The 21836-nt window shown below is 35.4% G+C and overlaps 1 protein-coding gene across 1 annotated transcript in view; it reads left to right on the top strand.

Annotated features, from left to right (window-relative positions):
* Window positions 1–21836, top strand: part of sh2d4b.L (SH2 domain containing 4B L homeolog) — an 82520-nt gene that overhangs the window by 18672 nt on the left and 42012 nt on the right. Inside the window, exons 2-4 of the mRNA XM_041569028.1 lie at window positions 7312–7471; window positions 8648–8795; window positions 20729–20876. Coding sequence (XP_041424962.1) covers window positions 7312–7471; window positions 8648–8795; window positions 20729–20876 — 456 coding nt within the window. The remainder of the gene's footprint in view (window positions 1–7311; window positions 7472–8647; window positions 8796–20728; window positions 20877–21836) is intronic.

A 21836-nucleotide genomic window follows, 5' to 3' on the forward strand; every position in this document is an offset into this window, starting at 1 on the left:
TAATTGCCTTTAAGAAGGTCCTGGCAGTCATCTTGGACAGGAAAATCTCATGGTACAGGGCTATGGTTAGTTTTGTGTATGTAAGTGAATGTTTATTTCTGTCTATAGGGGTCAAACAGATGTGCAGTGTATAAAGGTGCATTTTTTTGGCCACAAGGCAGAATTTTTCTCCCAAAATTTCAGTGTAATTACTTAATATTAACCTGAATAAATACAAGTGCTTCATCACAGAAAGTCTGTTGAATGCCCTCCCAGGTGATATGATGGCAGATTTCCTTTATTCCCTTTAAGATGGTCATAGCTGTCATCTTGGCAGGGAAATTCCATGGTACAGGGCTATGATCAGTTTTGTGAATGTAAGTAAATGTAGATTTATATCTATAAGGGGTTGAATACAAGTGCAGTGAACAAAGATGCGATTTTTTTGCCACAAAGCAGCATTTTTCACCCAAAATCCCAATTTAATTGCATAGCAATATAATAATAACCTGAATAAATGCAAGTGCTTCATCACAGCAAGGCTGTTGAATGGCCTCCCTGGTGTTGTGCTGGGCGATTGCCTTAATTCCCTTTAATAGGGTCTTGGCTGTCATCTTGGACAAGTGCAGTGCACAAAGATGCAATTAGCCATGGGTTTTTTTTTTGCCACAATGCAGTACTTTCCCCTCACAATCGCAGTGTACTTGCAGCAATGAGGGGTAACATCTGATTCATATGTTGTAATTTCTGACCTAAATTAACTATATAACCCTCTAACTGTAATGGTTTGCAGTATCTTCAACCAGGGGTGACATCTGATTCTATAAGTATGTTGTAATTTCTGTCAATCACTGTAATTTTTATTCTAATTTATTTTAATTGTTTTACTCTAAGCTTGTTTAAAAAATCATGTTTTAACACTATCTTTACCTCTATTTATCTACTCACAACTTGTTTTTTCTTTCTCAGTGTGGTATGTAATGATAGATAGATCAGGTTACACCATATTAATCCCATGATCCAGATATTTAGTTGTGAACATATTTTGCTGGTAGATGGTGCTGTAGCATTTTATCTTAGCCCTGACATAAATATGCATACCCATACATTCAAGCTTTACTAATCAATGTCCTGTGATTGCTGAAGGCCAACCACCTTGGTAGAGGTCAGTTTATTATCAGGAGATCTTTTGTTTACTTTCTTTATTCCTTTGTGAATTCCAAATTCCAAAGAACCTAGCCAGTAATTCTGTTACACCAACTGAATGAAGAAAATTCATTTAGTGACTAAAAATAAAATTTCTAAATTGTGATTGCTGGTATTTTCGGCATGTCAATGTTGATGGAATTTAAAAAAGCAACGGTTATTCTTACTTAAAGGTAACATCTGCCCAACTTGAACTGCTAGTGTTCTTTTTGCTAAGGTGTATAGTGAAACCTGTTACCCACTTGGTTTTGCTATATTGTACTTTCATGTTTCTGGCTGCTGTGCTCACAGTTTACCTTCTGATTTACACACGCACTCTATGGGAGAGGCTATAACAAGGAAGAAATTAGGGAGCCTGCTCTCACTGAGCATGTACAGTACATATTGGTGACTGGCTCTAGTAGACAGGTGGAAGAGTATTTTGATATCACTCCGCACTTAGTATGCAGAAATACTACAGAAAAGAAAGCCAGTTGCAGGGTCTAAGGGCAGAGACATGCTCAGATTTGTGTCGCCGGGCGTGTGTCTCTGCCCTAAAAGTGAGGAAACTGTGACCTAGTTTGGACAAAACAGATATTTATCATATATCACTAAGAAGTGGAGGATTTCCTTGACTGTTACAGGAACAATGATACTTTAGTACTGTCCTAAAATGTAGGTAGGTAAAGCAATTAGCTATTGGTTGAGCTAGAAAAGAAAATGTTACTTTTATATTGCTATTTATGAATGCCTTAATTTATTTATATATTATGTAACGCTTGTTTAGTAAAGTACTGTAGAAACCCCTGTTTGTAATTATTGTAAATCATAAAATTATTATACAGGGCATCATAACTTGCTGTAATGAATTGACTGCTGTATTGTTTATATTTGTCCTTATCTTATTGAGACTTTTGTCCATCATGGAGGTTAATAGGGAAGGCAGGGATAGGGAAACTAATGTTTCTGGAAAAGTATCTCTATCACATTAATGTATATAGGATGATTACTTTATATTATTAGTTATATTTTTTTTATTAAAAAAAGCTAACTAGACATCACCTTTACAGCTAAAACTTCAGATGGTTGACGGGTCATTTATTATTATTATTACTTTGTTTATGCTGACAACAACATTGCATTTTCAACAAATATGTTCCAAGTACAGTAAATTGGATAGCTATACTGTTTTCATTTAACGCTCTGGTTTGGTATATAGACATTTTATACACAGAACAATCACTGACATCAGACTAAGCGGCCTATAGTTTTGAGGCTGAGAACGTGATCCCTTTTGGATATCGGCACTACGTTCCAATGCTGCATATACTATAGAAATAGAAGTTGCAATATAGTGAATCACTCACCAGAAGAAACATTGGGTGAAGGTGCCAAACCCCAAACCCACAGACAGAGGGAGAGCCATTACAATGTGGACAGGCACTCCAAAAAAACCAACATGCAGGCCATTAATACTAAAGCAAAGTATTCAATTTAAAGTGGACCTGTCACCCATACACAAAAATCTGTATAATAAAAGTCCTTTTCAAATTAAACATGAAATCCAATTTCTATTTTTTATTAAAGCATTCATAGCTGTTGTAAGCTCATTTAAAAATCTCAGCTGTCAATCAAATATTGTCTGCCACTCCTCTATGCCAGTGGCATAGAGGCGGGGCAGACAATTACTTTCACTTTCCATTTAGCACTTACTAGATGTCACTGCTCTCCCCACATTCCCCCGTTCTCTTTACCATTTAATTGTGTAGCCAGGACATGGGGATGGACATCGGTCCCCCATTCTGGTGCACAAACAAGATTCTGAGATGATACAAGGCTTGTCTTAATAACAGTGTCCACAAAATGGCTCCTGCCTGCTTGTTATAATTTTGAAATCCCAGACTGAAGGAAGCAAGATTCAAATAATTTATATAGTGTAATTAAAGTTAATTTTGCTTGACTAATGTGATAAAATAGGATTTTGAATAATTTTTTTGGGTGACGGGTCCCCTTTAAATGCCTATAATAAGCCTTACCCCACGTAGGGATGGCTTGCATGTTGGAATTCTTCAGAGTGCCAGCCCACATTGTTATGGTAGTAGCTGTATGCTGCACTGAGGAATGTGTGAAAATGGATAGACTCTAGAAGGTGTAAGTAGATGTTTATTAGTCATTTAGGAAACCAGGTCATTTAGTTGTTGTTTTTGGCTTGTTTTAGGGAAAGATTATTTGGAGAACCAACATAGCTAATGTGTAGTAAACTTTATAATACTGGCATAGGTTAAAATCATGATACATATGCATCAACCTTTTTCTTCTTTGTTCACCACTTTGAGTTTTATTTCTCCAGAAGGCTAAGGAAGGATAGCGGCTTGTTTGTGAAAGTGTGTTTTAATTTAGTTATAAAAGATTATTTAACATTGCTTATCTTGCAACATGGCAAGCTTAAATATAATTCTTCCGAAATACCAATATAGGAGCTTGGTTAAACAAAGTCTACAATTTCCTAAGGGTAATAATTGTGGATATAAATGGGAAAATATATCTGGATTCAGTTTTTTAAAGGATAAATAGCAGAAAACAGTAGATGTTAGTTGTCACTTTCATACATTAATTCCTGTCATTTGCAAATTGATTGTTTGCTTTTCTTGGGCATGTATACCTTTTCCCTTTACCAATGGAATTTTTTTTTAAAAAATTACACTCACATTAGTTTCCATGAGGATAGTCACCCATATGTACGTTTTTGGTTGAACGATTTACCATAGCAACCGAGCGATCGTCACTAAAAATCATGTTGGAGCATCTATTGGAGTCTTTCCTTATCATCATTATTGCTTATTGTTCCTGCTATTACAAAATTCCTTGGGAATACTTAGTTATGTGCATATTAGTTATCGTTTTGCAAAGTCACTATAAAAGAAAATTTGTAGGTTTATGATCTGAGGTATATAAATAGTTTGGATGAAATGAACATTGACTGATGTGGGTAATACTGTATGTATATATATTAATGGCAGGATTACCAGGAATGTAAAATGGCAGGATTCTATATTTGTAGTGACTTATATACACATAACTAAGTATTCCCAAGAACTTTTTAAAAATGTTTCATTCCTACAAATAAAATGGTATTAACAAATGGGATTTTTCCCTATGTTGGCGCCTAAAGGAGTTTTGCAGAGAAATCGAGAGTATTATTGGATACTACATGCAATAATTAAAACTACTATCTTGTAAGTAGGCACTTTGGCCACATTTGGTGAAGGCTTCTGGAATAAGCATATATGCACATTTTGGAGGATTAAAAAGTTATTTAAAAGGGAAATTACAAGAGAGTTTTCTCTTTTCCAACACATGGTGCTATTTGAGTAACCTTAACGTACTACACCATATTTTTGTTTTGTTGTCTGTTTTCTCTATTGCCTTAAGCACTGATCCACTTTTTTTTACCTGTGAGAACTATCTGGAGTGAGGTGAAGAGTATAGTGCTGGTGCATGCAGGCATCTTTGTGGCATGTGCGTCACCACTCTCTTCCACACCTAAATAATGTGGAAGTTAGGGGAGACAGCTATGTGCTGTTTGTAAAAAGCAAATACTGTTCAACTAGAAATTGCATTACATAAAATGAATTTGATGCAATACTTTCTGGATTAAAAAAATGTTTTTTGTAAAATTACATTTTCTCAAATAGTACAACAGGATAATTTATCATGAAGGAAGTATCCCATATTTATGTATTTGAAACAGATACCTAGGGCCTTGCTGCCTTTTCCCTATACCTCTACTCTATTCTGGCAATTTAGCGGTATGGGCTTTTCCTCTTCTGAGGTTTCTATCTTATTTGGTATCCCTTGTGCTGTCAATTGCATCCAGCTGTTCCATGTTAATTGTCAGGTGCAGCCAATCCCTAGTCAACTCTCAGCAGAGAGCCCTTATATAAACTCTGTCTTGGTTCCTACTTTTACTGTTGCCTGAACCTGAACTTGGATCCTGAACCTGTGCATTGAGCTTCACGATCCCTATTACATGCTAATACCATTGGACTTACTAGTCACCCTGCCAGGTAGGTTTTCCTGTTGCCTGAGCATGTTGCCTAAACTTGGATCCTAAAACTGTGTCATGTGCTTCACAATCCCTATTATCTGCTAATACCATTGGACATTATTTTCAAGCCAGTAAACCTGCTGCCTTTTTGTTCCCTCTCTGAGCTTACAAACTACCTTGTTGCCAGTCTCACCCTAGACTATACAGCAAATACTTTAACAGTGGCCCCTATGACCCCCCTGGTGGTCATTCTATGTGGGTTTTCAGCCACTGCGTGGAACTCAGTCTTTGCCCCTAGACATTATAACCAGTCAAAGAAAAAATATATCATTCCATCATCTGTTATAGAAAGATCTAGGACAAGCCCATTAGGGATGCTTATAAGTATGTTTCATACAAGACAATCAGTACAGATGCAATCAAAGTTCTCTGGAATGGAACTCTGGTTATCTGAATTCATCTCAAAACTAATAAAAGCAGAAAGGCAGTTTTACATATAGCTATTGTGATAACAATTTGGTGTAGCCTTCAAGTATGGTAGCTCTTATTCAGAAATGGAATGGAAATATAAAGGAATAATGATATCTACATCATAAACTTTGCCCTGATACGTACAATATATATATGTGAAAATCAATGTTCATAAACAGTATTATGTATGATTTCCTTTTTCATATTTCAAATGTAACATAGAAAAGGCAGGTTTATTCAGCATGGGCATGTGAATCAATAGAACAATCTGCTTTCATATACATTAATGCAAGCAATAATGTCTTAACAAAAGGCATGAACAAAGGCAAGTACCGCTTGTGTTGCAGTTGCAAGGAAGTTTTTGAAAGTGTATGTAATTTTTTTGGAGGAATAAAACTTTCTCTTGTTTGTTTTTATATATATATATATAAAACAAACAAGAGAAAGTTGTGCTCACCACTAATTTTTAAAAACATTAAGCGGGGTGCAATAGGGTTGTGACCACAAAATTCACATAGGCAAATACAAGAGGTCCTCTGCACTCAACCAGTTCTCAATAAATTAGGGACATTTTGTGCCTTAAGCTACTAAACATGCCTTACCCTTTAAACAAAGTAGGGATCGTTTGTCCATATATTGCAATATATTGAAGCTGGCCAACTATGTCAAAGTCATCCCTGGTGTGGCCAGTCCTACACTTCAACTTGCTTCATTATACATTTTATAAAGGGACCCGTAACTTATTAGCTGCTTTCAAAGTAATACTCCCAAACTTGGTTGCCCTTTTATTGGACACCAGTGGGATCACCTGGCTATAGCTGAAAGGGTGGGAGCTACAACATGGAACTGGCCACTGCTATTCCATAGAGTACATTTTATGCAAAGAATTCTGATATGTTAAACAGGATTTGCTTTTTCTGTGTAATAATAAAGCAGTGCCTTGTACTTGATCCTAACTAACCTGCAAAAATCCATATTGGTGGCAAAACAATCCTTTTGGGTCTGTTTTATTATTAAATTATTTTAGAATGGAAATTACTGAAAGATACCTTACCTGGAACCCCCCCTGATTTCAAACATTCTGGATGTTCTAAAATTCTGTCACCTACCCCAGCCCATGCCACTGTGGGGTCTCCTTTTTCTGTAAATACGCCAGTGATCATATACCTGTATAAATTATTTCATTAGGCTTTAGGTTTAAATCAATTATTTAAAAGGAGAGCACTATTCTAGTGCTCTGTTTGTATAGCCAGGCTACACACTGCCAAAGTGAGGAAAAAGTAATTAGTAACAGGCGTGTCATCCCAATTAATCCTCCATGAAATTAAAGCTTGATTTATAAACATCCTACATGTGCAATATTACATCATTATGGTGTGTCAGTACTGTCTATAGAGTAATTACTTCATACAGTGTCAGGGTACAATGCTTCATAGCTCAAGAGTTTAATTAATAAAATGTATGCTGATAATGTGTTAGGATGATAACATAACCTTTCTTAGCAGAAATTTTTTTATTGGCCCCAAAAAAACTATTTAAAATTAGTTGTAAGAAATACATTGACATTTTATTTTTGTAAAAGGTTACCTAATTAAACATTTTCTAAGATGTCCTTGGTTCTTTTTAAGATAATTCCAAGCACATACAATGGCAATGTGGTTCAGATGGAGAGGTGTGGGCGTGGATCATGGGAGAATCCCCAAACGATAAACCTTATGAGCAGATTTGTGAGGAGCTCATGACAGAAAGGGCAAGACAACAAGCTCAGATCGAGGCAGAAGAACAATGGTGAGCTTTGTAATCACAATTTTATTATTTAAATTGTAGTGTGTGTAAACCTGTATTCTGCAATGTGACCATCCCATCTCAAAACGAAAATCCCATCAGACACAAGATTTGAATAGCTGTAATTCAACAGCATAGGGGCTTCACGTTTGTGCTACAACATCTTACAGCAGGAGATTGCTGGGTTATATTATTTTGACTTCTCCATGTGTTACAGTTAGAACACATGCATCATGCCAAACACTGTCACTTGGGTGTTGTGATTGAAAACACAAAGATAATGTATATAGCAATAACTGAACTATCAAAGAATCATATTAAATAGGCTATACATGTCATTAAATATTTAATTGTTACATTTGTTAACTTGAGCCACTATTGTGTAATGTTTTGAGTGCTCGCTCGCTAATTACCTGCCATTAAAAAATGAGTGTCAATCAGTAACAGGAAGAACTGTAGGAGTAAAATACATGATTGATGTATTCCAGCAGATATGTGTGCCCTTTTTTTGTGTTAGAACACAGGGTGGAATATAGTGCTTAAATGGCAGTTTATCATCCAACGGCAAATGAAAAAAGAAAAAAATATTTTTTAGGAAAGCCTTTATTTACTGTATATAAACTAGGCCTAAGGGCACATCTGTGTGATCCATTTTTAAAGAGAACTGCAATGTTTACTGGTATATTTTCCATTTGATGTAAGGCTCAGTAAGATATTCAATAAAGTTTTAGGCCACATGACTATTTTCATTTTAAATATGTTTTTTAAAGGAATTGTACAGTGTAAAAAGAAAAACTGGGTAAATAGATAGGCTGTGCAAAATAAAAAATGTTTCTAATATAGTTAGTTAGCCAAAAATGTAATGTATAAAGGCTGGAGTGATTTGATGTATAACATGTCAGTCAGAACCCAACTTCCTGCTTTTCAGCTCTCTTGGTTTACACTGACTGGTTACCCTGGTTACCAGCAGTAACCAATCAGAGACTTGAGGGGGGGCCACATGGGTCATTTCTGTTGCTTTTAATATTACATATTTGGCTAACTAACTATATTAGAAACATTTTTTATTTTGCACAGCCTCAATTTACCCAGATTTTATTTTCACACTGAACTATTCCTTTAAAATCTAGGATTAGCTTTATATCATATTATGTTAATGTATTTTTTTCATTGACAAAGGAAGCAGAAAGAAGCAGAAATTGAAAAGAAATTTAGGGATGCCATGGCCAAAGAAAAAGCACGAATAGTAGCTGAAAAATGGAAGGAGGAAATAGAAGATAGAAAAGCAGCAAAACTGATGGAAAATAAATTTCAGGAAGAATTAAAGGTAATGAAATGATTTCTTTCTATGCATTGCAGATATCTGCCTGTAAATAGGCTTAAGTTTCTTTTCTAAATATCCTTAAGTGAGCACTAAACAAATTGAGAGCCAATACCAGGGGTGATCCCATGACACATCACAAATGGTCAAACATTTCAGGGCCTAAATGACCCTTCCTGATAGTGAACCATTGTACATCCTCCTGCCAGGCAACTGGGAATAGGTGCTAAAAAGGAAACAAACTTGTTTGCATTTTGCTTTAAGGAATGCACCATAACAGTCCAGTAATTAGTCCATCAATTAAAATTCAGACAATCCATAAAATTTCTCCAGTGATTCATGAGTTTGTTGTTGTTGTTGTTCATATAATTGTCCATATAGTAACAAATGTATACATTTACCAGAATTTTTTTTATAACTGTACATTCTCAGTTTTTTATTTACTGTACATACAGGATACATATAATAATTGATCACTGACTAGAAGTTCCAAGGGCAAGAAAAAGAGATCATGTTAGTTACACTCTTCAATACTTACGAGAAACAATTACAATTCTAATGATAACTTTGGACTGTAATGATTGTTGAACTTTCTTAGAGTTTCTAATGCATTGTGAAAATTGTTTTTGCTGTAGTCTCCCGTTTTTTTATACTATAAGCATTGAAATATTGTCTTCATATTGCTTCACACACATATTTCAGTACAGCATTCCTGTGCAAAAATTACCAAGAGACCATTTAAAACCACATACTGTAACATAACTAAGAACCATAAACATATCTGGCTGTTAAGTGCTCCACCTTTCTTTCAGCATCTTTAGACCTACACATAGCCATGGTAAATCTGTAATGCACTGATTGCAATTCCCATTGAACAGCACCTTTATTAACAATTCAAAGGCTTGAATTATATGCAAAACACTTAACAAGCATGCCTTAAACCCTGCTAAAATATTTAAAACCTCACAAATCTCCCTTTCTGAAATCACGAACAAGATTTAAATAGGAGTTGTAGCATTAAAAATGCTAAATTCTTTTGCTATCATTCACTTTGCTCTTTTAAAACCCATGGCATTACATTTTTCTACAGTTTAGCAATGAAAGTCTTTGTTAAATAACTCAGTTTTGGCTCAGCAAACCATATATAAAACAATTCTGATCTTTTCTTAAATAACTAACTAAATCCAATTACAGCATTACATTACCATTCAATTTACAAATGGTAAAATATGAATGTATTGCAATAATTTAACAACAAGCAATAAATATATTTTACCAAAAGGAAACCTAATATGGTCATGTGCTGATACTGTATAACATGATTTAACTTTATAAGTGGACCCATCCTGTAAAGTGCTGAGTCAGAATGGTCAATCCCCTCTCTAGCTCAATCTATAGAAAAAAAATGATCTATGTACATGCCTTAGTATTTTACAAACAGTGAAAGTAATCCACAAAATATGACAACTATTGGAATTTTATTAGCAACTCAAGCATAAGTTTAGAAATGTCACATCATATGCTCACTTTCATTATTCTATTTGCACTGGACCACTGATAACTAAAAGCTGACTGCTTTCTGTGAATTCCCAGACAATTCCAGCCCATATTCCAGAATATGACATTGCTTTGTCTATGACCTTACTTTCTCTATCCTCAGAATTGCACCAAACCATATGCTAACACGACCTCTTCTGGTTAATTGTACAAACTCTTCATCTCAAAAATATCAGACATCATTTATAAATAGGCTAAATTCATGGCCTGTTTCAGGTTAAAGAAAAAGGCCCCTGATATCAGGAGGCCACTTGGAGGGAAAACATAGATAAAAAGTTCAAAGGACATCTAGCTTGTGCAATCATTATTAGATGTGTTAACTTTATACTCTGTGTGCCCTCTGGAATCCTGTAGGTGTTACTGTGCTGCATAACCTAGGATTTAACCAACAGCTGGAGACTGTCAGGGGATGATGGGAATTGTAATTTGATAAGAGCAGGCTGTAGGCTGCACATACATATTTATATTGGTTTTTCCTATCCATAGATGTGGGCCCAGAGTTCCTGCATTTCACTCAGTTCAGTGTCATGCTCATACATTTGCTTGTACATGCATTCTTGGTTCATGTAAATGTACTTATATATTGATCCAAAACCTTTAAAAATCTATTTTAAGATACCTGGTAAAAAAAAAAAAACAGGGATGAAGCCTCAAGACCCAAAAAATCAGTGTAGAACTAGAATTAAAACAAATTGTTTGTATCCTTTTAATAATAACTAGTTGCTCGATGAAATGTCACTGTATTAAAAGAGTTTATAGGTCCCCACTCTCAATAGTGTGGATTTTTTTTTTGGGTCCTGACCAGTGTATACACACATAACTACCTTAAAAATATATAACCGTGATCTTATTTATTATACAGGTATAGGATCCCTTATCCGGAAACCCGATATCCAGAAAGGCTGTCTCCCATGGACTCCATTTTATCCAAATAATCCAAATTTTTAAAAAATGATTTCCTTTTTCTCTGTAATAATAAAACAGTAGCTTGTACTTGATCCCAACAAAGATATAATTAATCCTTATTGGAAGCAAAACTGGAGTTTTTATTGGAGTTTATTTAATGTTTAAATGAATTTCTAGAAGGCATTAAGACCCATGTATTTGTAAAGCACCACACCTTCATAAATCTTTACTGTGCCAGGATTATGCAACAAATGCAAACTATTGGTAGTAATATGGCCAGATTTTACTTTAGTTAAGGAAAACAGTCAGCTATTTGCTTTAATTAATATATCTGCTGCACTGAGAGTAAAAACAAGCTATTTATTAGACTGTAACTACAGGTATGGTACCTGTTATCCAGAATAATCAGGACCTGTGGTTTTCTGCTGGATAAGGGGGTCTTTATGGAATTTGGAACTTCATATCTTAAGTCTGCTAAAAATAATTTAAACATTGAATAAACCCAATAAGATTGTATTCCTGCCAATAATGATTAATTATATCTTAGTTGGTTCAAGTAGAATGTACTGTTTTGTTATTACAGAGAAAAGGGAATATATTTTAAAATTTTGAATTATTTGATCACAATAGAGTCTATGGGAGACAACTTTCCCATAATTCAGATCTTTCTGGATAAACGGTTTCTGGATAAATGGTTTCTGGATAATGGATCCTATACCTATATTTGTTTTGTGCAAGTAATGTTGCAGTAGCCACTATGACTCCCTATTGAGTAAATTCTGGTCTTATCACACTGAACTACCTATATCTTAAAGGAATTGTTCAGTGTAAAAATAAAAACTGTGTCAATAGATAGACTGTGCAAAATAAAAAAATGTTTCTAATATAGTTAGTTAGCTAAAAATGCAATGTATAAAGGCTGGAGTGATTTGATGTATAGCAAGTCAGTCAGAACACTACTTCCTGCTTTCAGCTCTCTTGGTTTACACTGACTGGTTACCCTGGCTACCAGGCAGTAACCAATCAGAGACTTAAGGGGGGGCCACATGGGTCATATGTGTTGCTTTTGAATCTGAGCTGAATTCTGAGGATCAATTACAAACTCACTGAACAGAAATGTACCATGTGGCCCCCCTTCAAGTCACTGACTAGCTCAGAGTTATAGAGCTGAAAAGCAGGAAGTTGGATTCTGGCTGTTTTATTAGACATATGTTCACTCCAGCCTTTAAATATTACATTTTTGGCTAACTAACTATATTAGAAACATTTATTATTTTGCACAGCCTATCTATTCACCCAGTTTTTATTTTCACACTGAACTATTCCTTTAAAGGTGGCCATATGCTGGCTGATACTCTGGTATGACTGGTATCTAAAGAGACTGACAGAAGGTTCAAAAAGTAAAAGTCTGTGGGAGCACTCCATGGCTAAATACTAAAATACAATGGAAGTGCTACTGATCTAGCCAAATTAAATACAGAGAAAAAGAAGAGAGATTGATCAATGCACATTCCCTGGTCCCTTGTCACATAAGTGATCTATGCAGATGCATGTATTTACAAAGACAGGGTTTTTTTAGTTACAAAATTATGATCATCATTTTGTAACTAAAAAAACTCTGTCAAACCAATTGATCAATCTCTCTTCTTTTTCTCTATGACTGACAGAAGGTTTTCATACAAGTGGCTATACACAGTTTGGTTACCTATCCACTTGAAATTGAGAAGTATCGAGTTTTCTTTGTGGCCAAAAAAGTTTTGGCATGCTGGGCTGTTCGACCAGCATGCTTGGGATTTCCCACCACTTGCAGTACATGTATCCATTATGTCATTCCACACTGTGTTGTGTATATGTTGTGTAAACTGCTTTCTATCAGAGAGCTTATTATTATATAAATAAATATATTAAAGTAAATCTGCACTATAATAATGGTGGGCACATGCAACAAAATACACCGTCTTCCTCTGTGCCCGTTATTATTTGAGCAAGCACATGCACAAAAATGACCCAGCACTCGTGGGACTTGCTTAAAAAAATGCTTTTATTATGCCAAATCAATGTTCTTCTTCATCAGAAGTCTCTTTAAATATTCATAATTCTCTCAGCATATGCATTATACATAATGAAAGCAAACATTTCATAAAACAAAGCCAGAAATCCAGATTACTTATCTGGAAATCTGTCTTCTAGAAAGCTCAGAATTACAGGAAGGCCATATCATTTATTCATTTTAAACAATTAATACTAATTTCTTTAAATTATTTTCTTTTTCTCTGTTATAATAAAGCAGTACCTTGTACTTGATAGTAACAAAGATTCATAAATCCATATTGGTGGAAAAACAATCCTATTGGATTATCTGGAAAACCCCAAGTATTTGGGATAATCCTATATCTGAACTATTCTCTCAATCAATTAATCTTACTTTTTTAATTTATTGCAATTGCCTTTACAAGATCATATTTTTTTATGGAAGACACACAAACAATTTGAGTTCTCCTCTTTCCAACCCAGTGCTCCAGCATGCAAAATGTTAAAGCACAAAATTTTTAGAGAGAAATAAAATTCACAATTTAATAGTAACTAAATGTAAGAGTGAATCTAGCAGGTTGTATGCTTTATCTGTAATTCTGCCAGAAAAAAGTCAATAGAAATGTACTGTAAAAGAATAAGGCATGCAAGATGCTAGAGCAAGGTGCTTTAGCAAAGCTGTACTCTGTCATATGTCTCTTTATTACCCTCCAATCCAAGCAAATTCCTGCACACAAATTTTCGTACTTTCGTCCATTTTAGATTAGACTTTTTTTAACTGACCATTCTACAAAAAGCTGTAATATACCATTTTTTGCACAAACATTATTGCAATGGCTATTGTTGCTTTTAATCAACACAACTCATACTACTAATATGGAAACAAGTTTTTGAATAGAGAACAGTTTTAGCATTTCATTACCGTTTGAAATCTGTGAACATAAGGCTTGTTAAATGAGTAACTGAATATTTGAATATGAAGAGCTTTGATCTATACTGTACAGAAATGTTATTTACTACAAGCTTATATGTATGCATGAATCTAAGCAAATTGTATGGGCATTTATGGTCTTATTGTTTTATCATGGTTTGCATAAGGAATCATTTTGCTAAGCTGTTTTATTTGAAGCAAAGCTGCAGTCCGCTTTTCCCTTTTTGAGCAGTTTCTGCACGTCCTATCTTGAACAGTGGCTCAGGAATTGAAAGCTTGCTGCAGCAGATCAATTAAATTTGCAATTCTCAAAGTGAAGCATGGTCAATTTTATTCAATGCCAACATTAACTCTGATGTCAAAATTATTTTTTCAAACCACACATTTATGAAGCTTAGAGAAGAGACGGTCATGTCATCATCTCATAAAAGAGTGTTTTATGCTTCAGTCTCAAACCCAGCTGTCATATTGCTAATTGCTAGTCAAAGTATTCTGAAGATCACAGTTTGGGCAGTTTAATATTAGCTCACTGTAAAATATGGTACTCTAATCAAAAACATTCAATGTTTTAATGGTGCATGTAAAACCAGTGTCTGACTGGGGCACCAGGAGCCCACCCAAAAACTTTAGACCAGAGGCCCACTATAAGTAATATTATTCTTCCACTCCTCACTCAACCTCTATTCTCCTATTCTCTTTTCTTTACATACTATAATCTATTATTCCATCTAGTTAGCCTTTTTTTCTCATAGAAACAGGGAATGGCCCTGAAATAGGCCAAATGTTTAGCAGCATGAGGTCCCACTGACCTGCCCCACTGGGAGTTTTCCTGGTATCCCGGTGGGCCAGTCTGACACTTTGCAAAACATATGTTTAGAAAATTAGAGGCAGAAGTGCAAGAGCACTAAGGGGTGTCTAAACTATGGCCCGCAGGACAAATACGGCCCGCAATCCATTTTTAATTGGCCCGCAGCAAATTCCAAAAATATTCCAGAATATGGCCTGCACATGAAACCTGGCGGTATTGCATTTCTTGGTTTTAATTAACTGTCTATGACCTAGACGTCTAGGTGGAGCTATTGAGTTGGTTTTAACTCTAGGACCAAGAGTCTAGGGTGGAGCTACTGAGTTGATCAATGCAGTTCCTCTACAAAACAAAATTAAGGAAAGAAAAATTTTGCCACAGTGCCACCTCTGCCTGCCCCTAATGAATACAGTGCTGCAGTAGGCAGGCAATCCTTTAGTCATGGTTTCAACCACAGAAAGCTGTGCTCAGAAACAAAGTTCAGAGACCTGCTGCAACTTTTTAAATAAGGAAACCAGTGTGCAAAGTAAAAAAAAATATAGCAGATTGTTTTTTTGCTCTTTGCACACTACCTTCTAATGTAAATTACACCAAATATTTATTTACTTGAAATGAACTGCCCATTAACCTTAGATAATGGAGTATATATTTTGTAAAATAGTGTTCTGTATTCTTAATTGTGCTTGCCATTTGTTAAAAAGACCAGTTGCTCTGAGCAAAAAGTATATATAAGTCATTACATTCACTTTTTGTACTGAAATGCTGACCAATTTGTAGCAAAAGTTACAAGATTGATGTTACGTATTAGAGTATACAAAGGTACTTACCTGCTGATATAACTGTAATGTACTCATCAATCAGGAACCTTTAGGAGGCGACGGGTACACTCAGACATACCATGGTTTCCGATGTTCACTGACGCCCTTTTGGGGCCCCGGGCTTTCTGCTGCGGAACCAAGGAGGAATAAGTGCGTTTAGGTAGCAACAAGTCCGAAATGAGGTACCGGCAAGGATTAGGCAAAAAAACATAGTTAATCAGGCAAAAGGGTCAAGGCAGGTGGCAGGAATCAAGGTAAAAAAAAAGGCAGGAGTCAAAAACCAAATCATTCAGCAGGGTCTGTAAACAGAAGCCAGCTTGGGCACTGCCAAAATAGTGAATTGGCTTTTAAAAGGGAATTTTGGCTCCAAAATTAAAATTTCACACAGAATAATGGCGTCATGGCACTGGTGAAGTGCTGGCATCACTTCGAAGATTGGTGACATCAGCGCCGGACGATCCGCCTCAACTTGGAAGAGACGAGCCGGGAGTTAAGGACGCTGGAGGATCTCCCAGCACGTCTTACAATAACTTAAGATGGCTATAAATGATTATGCATTTTAATCTGATTCAACATATAACTTGGCTGTCTACCGTCAATGCACTTTCTTGGCAGGTGCAGGTTGCATTAGCAGACGGGGAAGTTAGAGCTGTCCGTTGAACAAACAATGGAATGTGGCCATGCTCATGAATGGTGACATTGCATAATGTTGACACTGCATTTGACCTGCATAACATAAATCAGATACCTAGAAGGGGAGCCAGTGCATGGCCATCTTTATCATAGCACAATAAATAAACACATTAAAAATAAAGCAAAATCAATTTTTTATTCATTGAACTTTCAGCCTACTGCCTCCCTATGGACACACAGCAAAGGAAATCAATGATCCTGATCTTCACATGCTATATAATGGGCTTTGTAAAGCATGTCCCCTGAGCACAAAACCCTAGGCAAAGGAATAAATGTGGCCTCATAATCATCAATAGTTTTGTTAACAGATTTTTTTTTTTGTTCAAGACCTGTCTGGAAAGGACAATACTTAAATGCAATCTTATTCGTAGTTTGTGCTGATACTTTTTTAAAATAATTCCTTTAAGTTTTGCTTTCCAACACTGCAGATGTTGAGTAATAAAGGGACTGAGTAGTACAGTATTTTTATCATTGCTTTCATAGAACAATCCATATTTTGCCATGATGGATAGTTTGCATAAAATGCCAATGCCCTCTCTTTTCTTTTGCAATGATGTTGTACTCCTTCACATCATTAGAATCCTGTTTAGTGTTCACTATATCAGTGTTAATCACGTTGAACTAATGTGCTGCTAAAGTAGCATTTTTTACAGAATTCTGTTATAATTTACCAATTCATTGATGTGCCTTCCATTACTTTAAAGTGTTACCATAAAATTCTGGAAACCGTCCAGCCCTCTGTTCAGTTGGAACAGCCTGGGCTGTGTGAAGTCTGCAGACAGTGGGAGGATGAAACAAGGAGAAGTGGAGCAAAACCTAATATATATGAACATAATACGTAAAATGTAACTGCAAACCTGCTTGTGTCTTCAGATTCCAAATCTGTTAATACCAGATGAGATCAACAGGAAAATCCTTACATATAAAAGGCAATATTTCTCTGTGCAACGACAAAGAATGCATAATCGCAGATGGCTAATAGCAACTGGCAGGTGTAGTTCATGCTGGCTTGTTCCTTTTGCAAATACACTCAAATTTAACACTTGGATTCTGTTTATACATTTAACCATTAGACATGCATTCATTTTCTTTTTTAGCCTTGAAATGGAAATATAAAGTAGTGAGACTTAGAGCTTACCTGTCTACTGACTGTTATTAGCTTGTATGAAAATCCAGAAATAAAGCCCCTTTTAAAAATGGGACTAACTCTTAAACCGTTTTTCTAATATTAAAGTGTAAAGTATAATTTTTTATATAATATATAATATAATAAGTTTTCACATTCTAAAGCAGTTCTGGGGGGGAGTCGCCGACCCTGTAAACCAATTTGATACATTTAGTTGATTAATTTCTTATCTTTGCCCCTGTTTAGCAGAATCTCTGGGTTTATTACAGTCAGCTGTAATTGATACAATAGTTGCAAATACTCCAGAGATGCTGCTGAGAAATGTATCAACTAAATGTTACAAAATTGTAACATTTTAGAGTCTGCACCTGCATTACTGAGATGCCAGACTGAAACACCAGAGATGGGAACATTCAACTTTAAACTTCGATTTTGGAAAAACAGTAAAAAATAAATAATGGATGATAATTGGAAAAAGTCTTTATTTCTGGGGAACAATCTGAAAACATCTGAACTGAAAAAAGTGTTTGGAAGGTGAACAACCCTTTTAACAGGGAACCAAACAGAAATGACAAATATGAGCTAAGGGAGGTCATATATATTCCCCCAAATATAAGAAAGACTGATCATTAGAATCATTAGCCAATAAAGGGATGCAGAGAAAAAGTAGTAAAAGGGGGCTTGTTGTTACTATTAGAAGTCAAAGCCGCACACAGGGACTAATATGCGGCAAGAACTGGAATAGAGGAATGACATAGGTAAGACCAGGAATAAGTCAAGGAAGGAACAGGGTAAAGAACCATGTAGGAAGCTGGAAAATTAAGCAACTGTGTACCCCAATAACGGCAACTGACTTGTGCCAAGTAAATTGGACAAAGTGTTATTAACACTGCATGAAACCATTCCAACACACAATCTTGGGAAAAGTTTAACCCTTCCAAATCAACCTCAGTGAAAATATATATACATATACAACCCTATCTATACACGTCTATCTATACAAGATACTAGATGGTTTAGTGACTCAGTGTATATTGGATACTATAATATTTGCTGTATTTTGATTTCCTGCATATAATAAAAACATGAAAAGGTATAAATCAGTTTGTTACTGAACATCTGCATTCCCTTTTTAGGCCATGGCTTTAATGCATATTGAAGAGACATCGATTCCAAAAAATTTTTTAGGACTCAACAGTATACTCTAGCAAATATTTGGATGAATACTTTACCGAATCTGAACCCACATTTTCATATTAACATTCAAGGAAATTCCTTCCAAAATGCATCATATGAGAAAAATTGTCTCCAGTCTTCTTTTCCATCCTTATTGTACTGCGGTCTATGGCTTTGTAGAGTCTTAAAAAAGAAAAAAAACACCAGCAAACTGAACAAACATAAAATTCATTAACAGGAAACAAACAGAAGATGCTTTTCATTAGGGTAATCAGCTGCAGAATATATATTTTTTGGAGCACCAATGATAGTTTTGCCACCGGGCTCTGTTGATATGTGTGCAAAAAATATTGTCAAAGGACTTTTCATGTCTGTACAATATTTTAAAATTTGAGATACTAGCTTCTTAAAACAAAGTTTATTCTTAGCCAATTATTGTATAAACTCACATTTTTATTAATTTTCATAGTGTTTAACTAATGAGGATCTGGTAAACCTGAAAACCTTTAGGGGAAATTGTGCCATCTAATATACTGTAGGGCAGTGCTTCAACTTTGCAGCTGGTCCTAAAACTACAAAGAAGGGTCCATTGAATGAAATAATAATACCAAAGAAATACTTTCCTACCTAGGACCTTTTTCTTTCCTACACTTACTCAATATTCACCTAGATCAGTGTTTTCACTTCCTCGTCGATTGCATTTTTTGTCTAGTGGTGCACAACTTTTTTTTAAAACACAATCCCAGACCAAACAGGTTTAAAATGGAGTACCTGCCAATGTTCTTGCTGGACAAACATGATGGAGAGGTTGGCAAAAGGAATTAAGAAATCTTGCATGCTGTTCCATTAGAGCTCTTAATAAACCATCTGGAAACAGCAATTGTTGCATATCTTCAGAATTTTGTGGTTTTCGCTGTAAAGTTAAAGGAAAACTAGTAGTAAAACTAGGCCATCTCCCATAGACTCCATTATAATCAAATAATCCAAATTTATAAAATGATTTCCTTTCTCTACAATAATAAAGCAGAAGCTTGTACTTGATCCAAACTAAGGTGTAATTAATCCTTTTTGGTAGCAAACCGGCCTATTGGGTTTATTTAATGTTTACATGATTATCTAGTAGTCTTAAGGTGTGTAGATCCAAATTACAGAAAGCCCCCTTATCTGAAAAGCCCCAGGTCTCGAACATTCTGAATAATAGGTCCCATACCTGTAGTATACAAATGCTGCACATGTTTTTGGGGGTTCTGTACCAGTCCAAGGCAACCACAGCCCTGTAGCAGAGATCTGTGCCTCTGAAGATAGCCCAAGTATCTCCCCATCTTGTTTTCTGCTGATTCACTGCACATGCCAAACTTAGGGCTGGGACACAATATACTGTGTATAAAGACTATAAAAGTCAGAAAATATAGTAAGGCTGATTATTAATTAATTTAGATTCTCACCTCTGTGGCAGTTTATATGACAGGCAAACCTCATTTTCTGTGACTACCCCTAAACTTAGCTTCTCAAATACACTAAGCATATGTGTGTTACCGACTCCCCAACAAAATCCACGATGGTGCTCTTTTGAAAACTAGATCAATACTGCTATAGAGATGCTAAACTTTAGCCTGGTGCATTATGGCTTATATTTCAGTTGACCTCATGCAAGTTAGGTGAGGGTACTCTTCCTCTTGGCGACTATAATTTCTGGTGGGTATCTTACAACTTGGTTTCCTGAGTAATTCTTCTTTAATAAGTATCATCACAGGGCTAAAGCAGCCAAAAAAGCCCCAATTGTATTTGTTGCCTGGGATTACTACAGATATTAAAAATAAGAGTTTTCTGGACAGAGCAAATCATGTATGCTTGTAATCTGAACAGAGCAAATAAATCTTGTTTTTTATTGACTAGAAAAGAGAAGAAGAAGAGAGACGGAAAGGGGAGGAACAGATCCGACAGCGAGAAGAACTCAGAGCAAAGGAGCTATACCTTAGTCTAAAAAAGGCTCAACAGCAATGCCAAAGGAATGAAAATGAGGAAGAGGAGTGGCAACAACAATGTGAGTGATCATTAGCGATCATTTAATCGGATTAAGTAAATTTATATAGAATTTATGGGCTTTGATGTAAGAAACTTGTAACTGGCTGCTTTTAGCAGGCTAAATGTGTATTTGTTTGTTTTCTATGAGGATAGTCTGCACTACAGTTATTATTCCACAGGTAGTTAACTTTAAGCCACATATGTTGGAATAGTACTATAGTAAGTCTAATCTACTGTTAGGAAACATGAGTAAAAGTTAGGTGGTTAATAATATTGAAAGATTGATAGAATCTTCTAATTTGAAAGAATTTTATTGAATTTTTCCATTGAACATACAGATTACAATATGACAGTTTTTATAAATGCAGGTTTGAGAACATGACTCAAAAGCAGTATATCTGTCCTCAATAAAACAAGGACAGGAAAAGACAATTAAACTAGCCACACTCAGGGGCACATTTACTATGGGTCGAATATCGAAGTCGAAGGATTTACTGCAAATACTTCGATCGATCAAAGTAAAAATAGTTTGATCGAACGATTAAATCCTTCGAATCGAATGATTCGAAGGATTTTAATCCATAGATCTAACGATTTTTCTTCGATCAGAAATAGCTTAGAAAACTTATGGGGAAGGTCCCCATAGGCTAACATTGTAGCTCGCTAGGTTTAAAGTGGCGAAGTATAGTTACATAGTTAAATTCAAAGTTTTTTATATTCGAATCCTTCACTCGAGCTTAGTAAATGTGCCCCCAAGTGTGATGAATAAGAAAACAAAAAGCTAAAAAAAACCTTCCGTTTCCAAAAGAATACCATTGCAGTATTAGAATACATATGAGAGATTCTTCAATCACAAACCTAAATCTAAATATAGAGTAGTTTAAAGTTTTGGTCTCTATTTTTTTCATTAAAGGGGACCTGTCACCCCAAAAAATTATTTAAATCCTATTTTATCACATTAGTCAAGCAACATGAACTT

The sequence above is a fragment of the Xenopus laevis genome, chromosome 7L (assembly GCF_017654675.1).
Source record: "Xenopus laevis strain J_2021 chromosome 7L, Xenopus_laevis_v10.1, whole genome shotgun sequence".
NCBI classification, from domain to species: Eukaryota; Metazoa; Chordata; class Amphibia; order Anura; family Pipidae; genus Xenopus; species Xenopus laevis.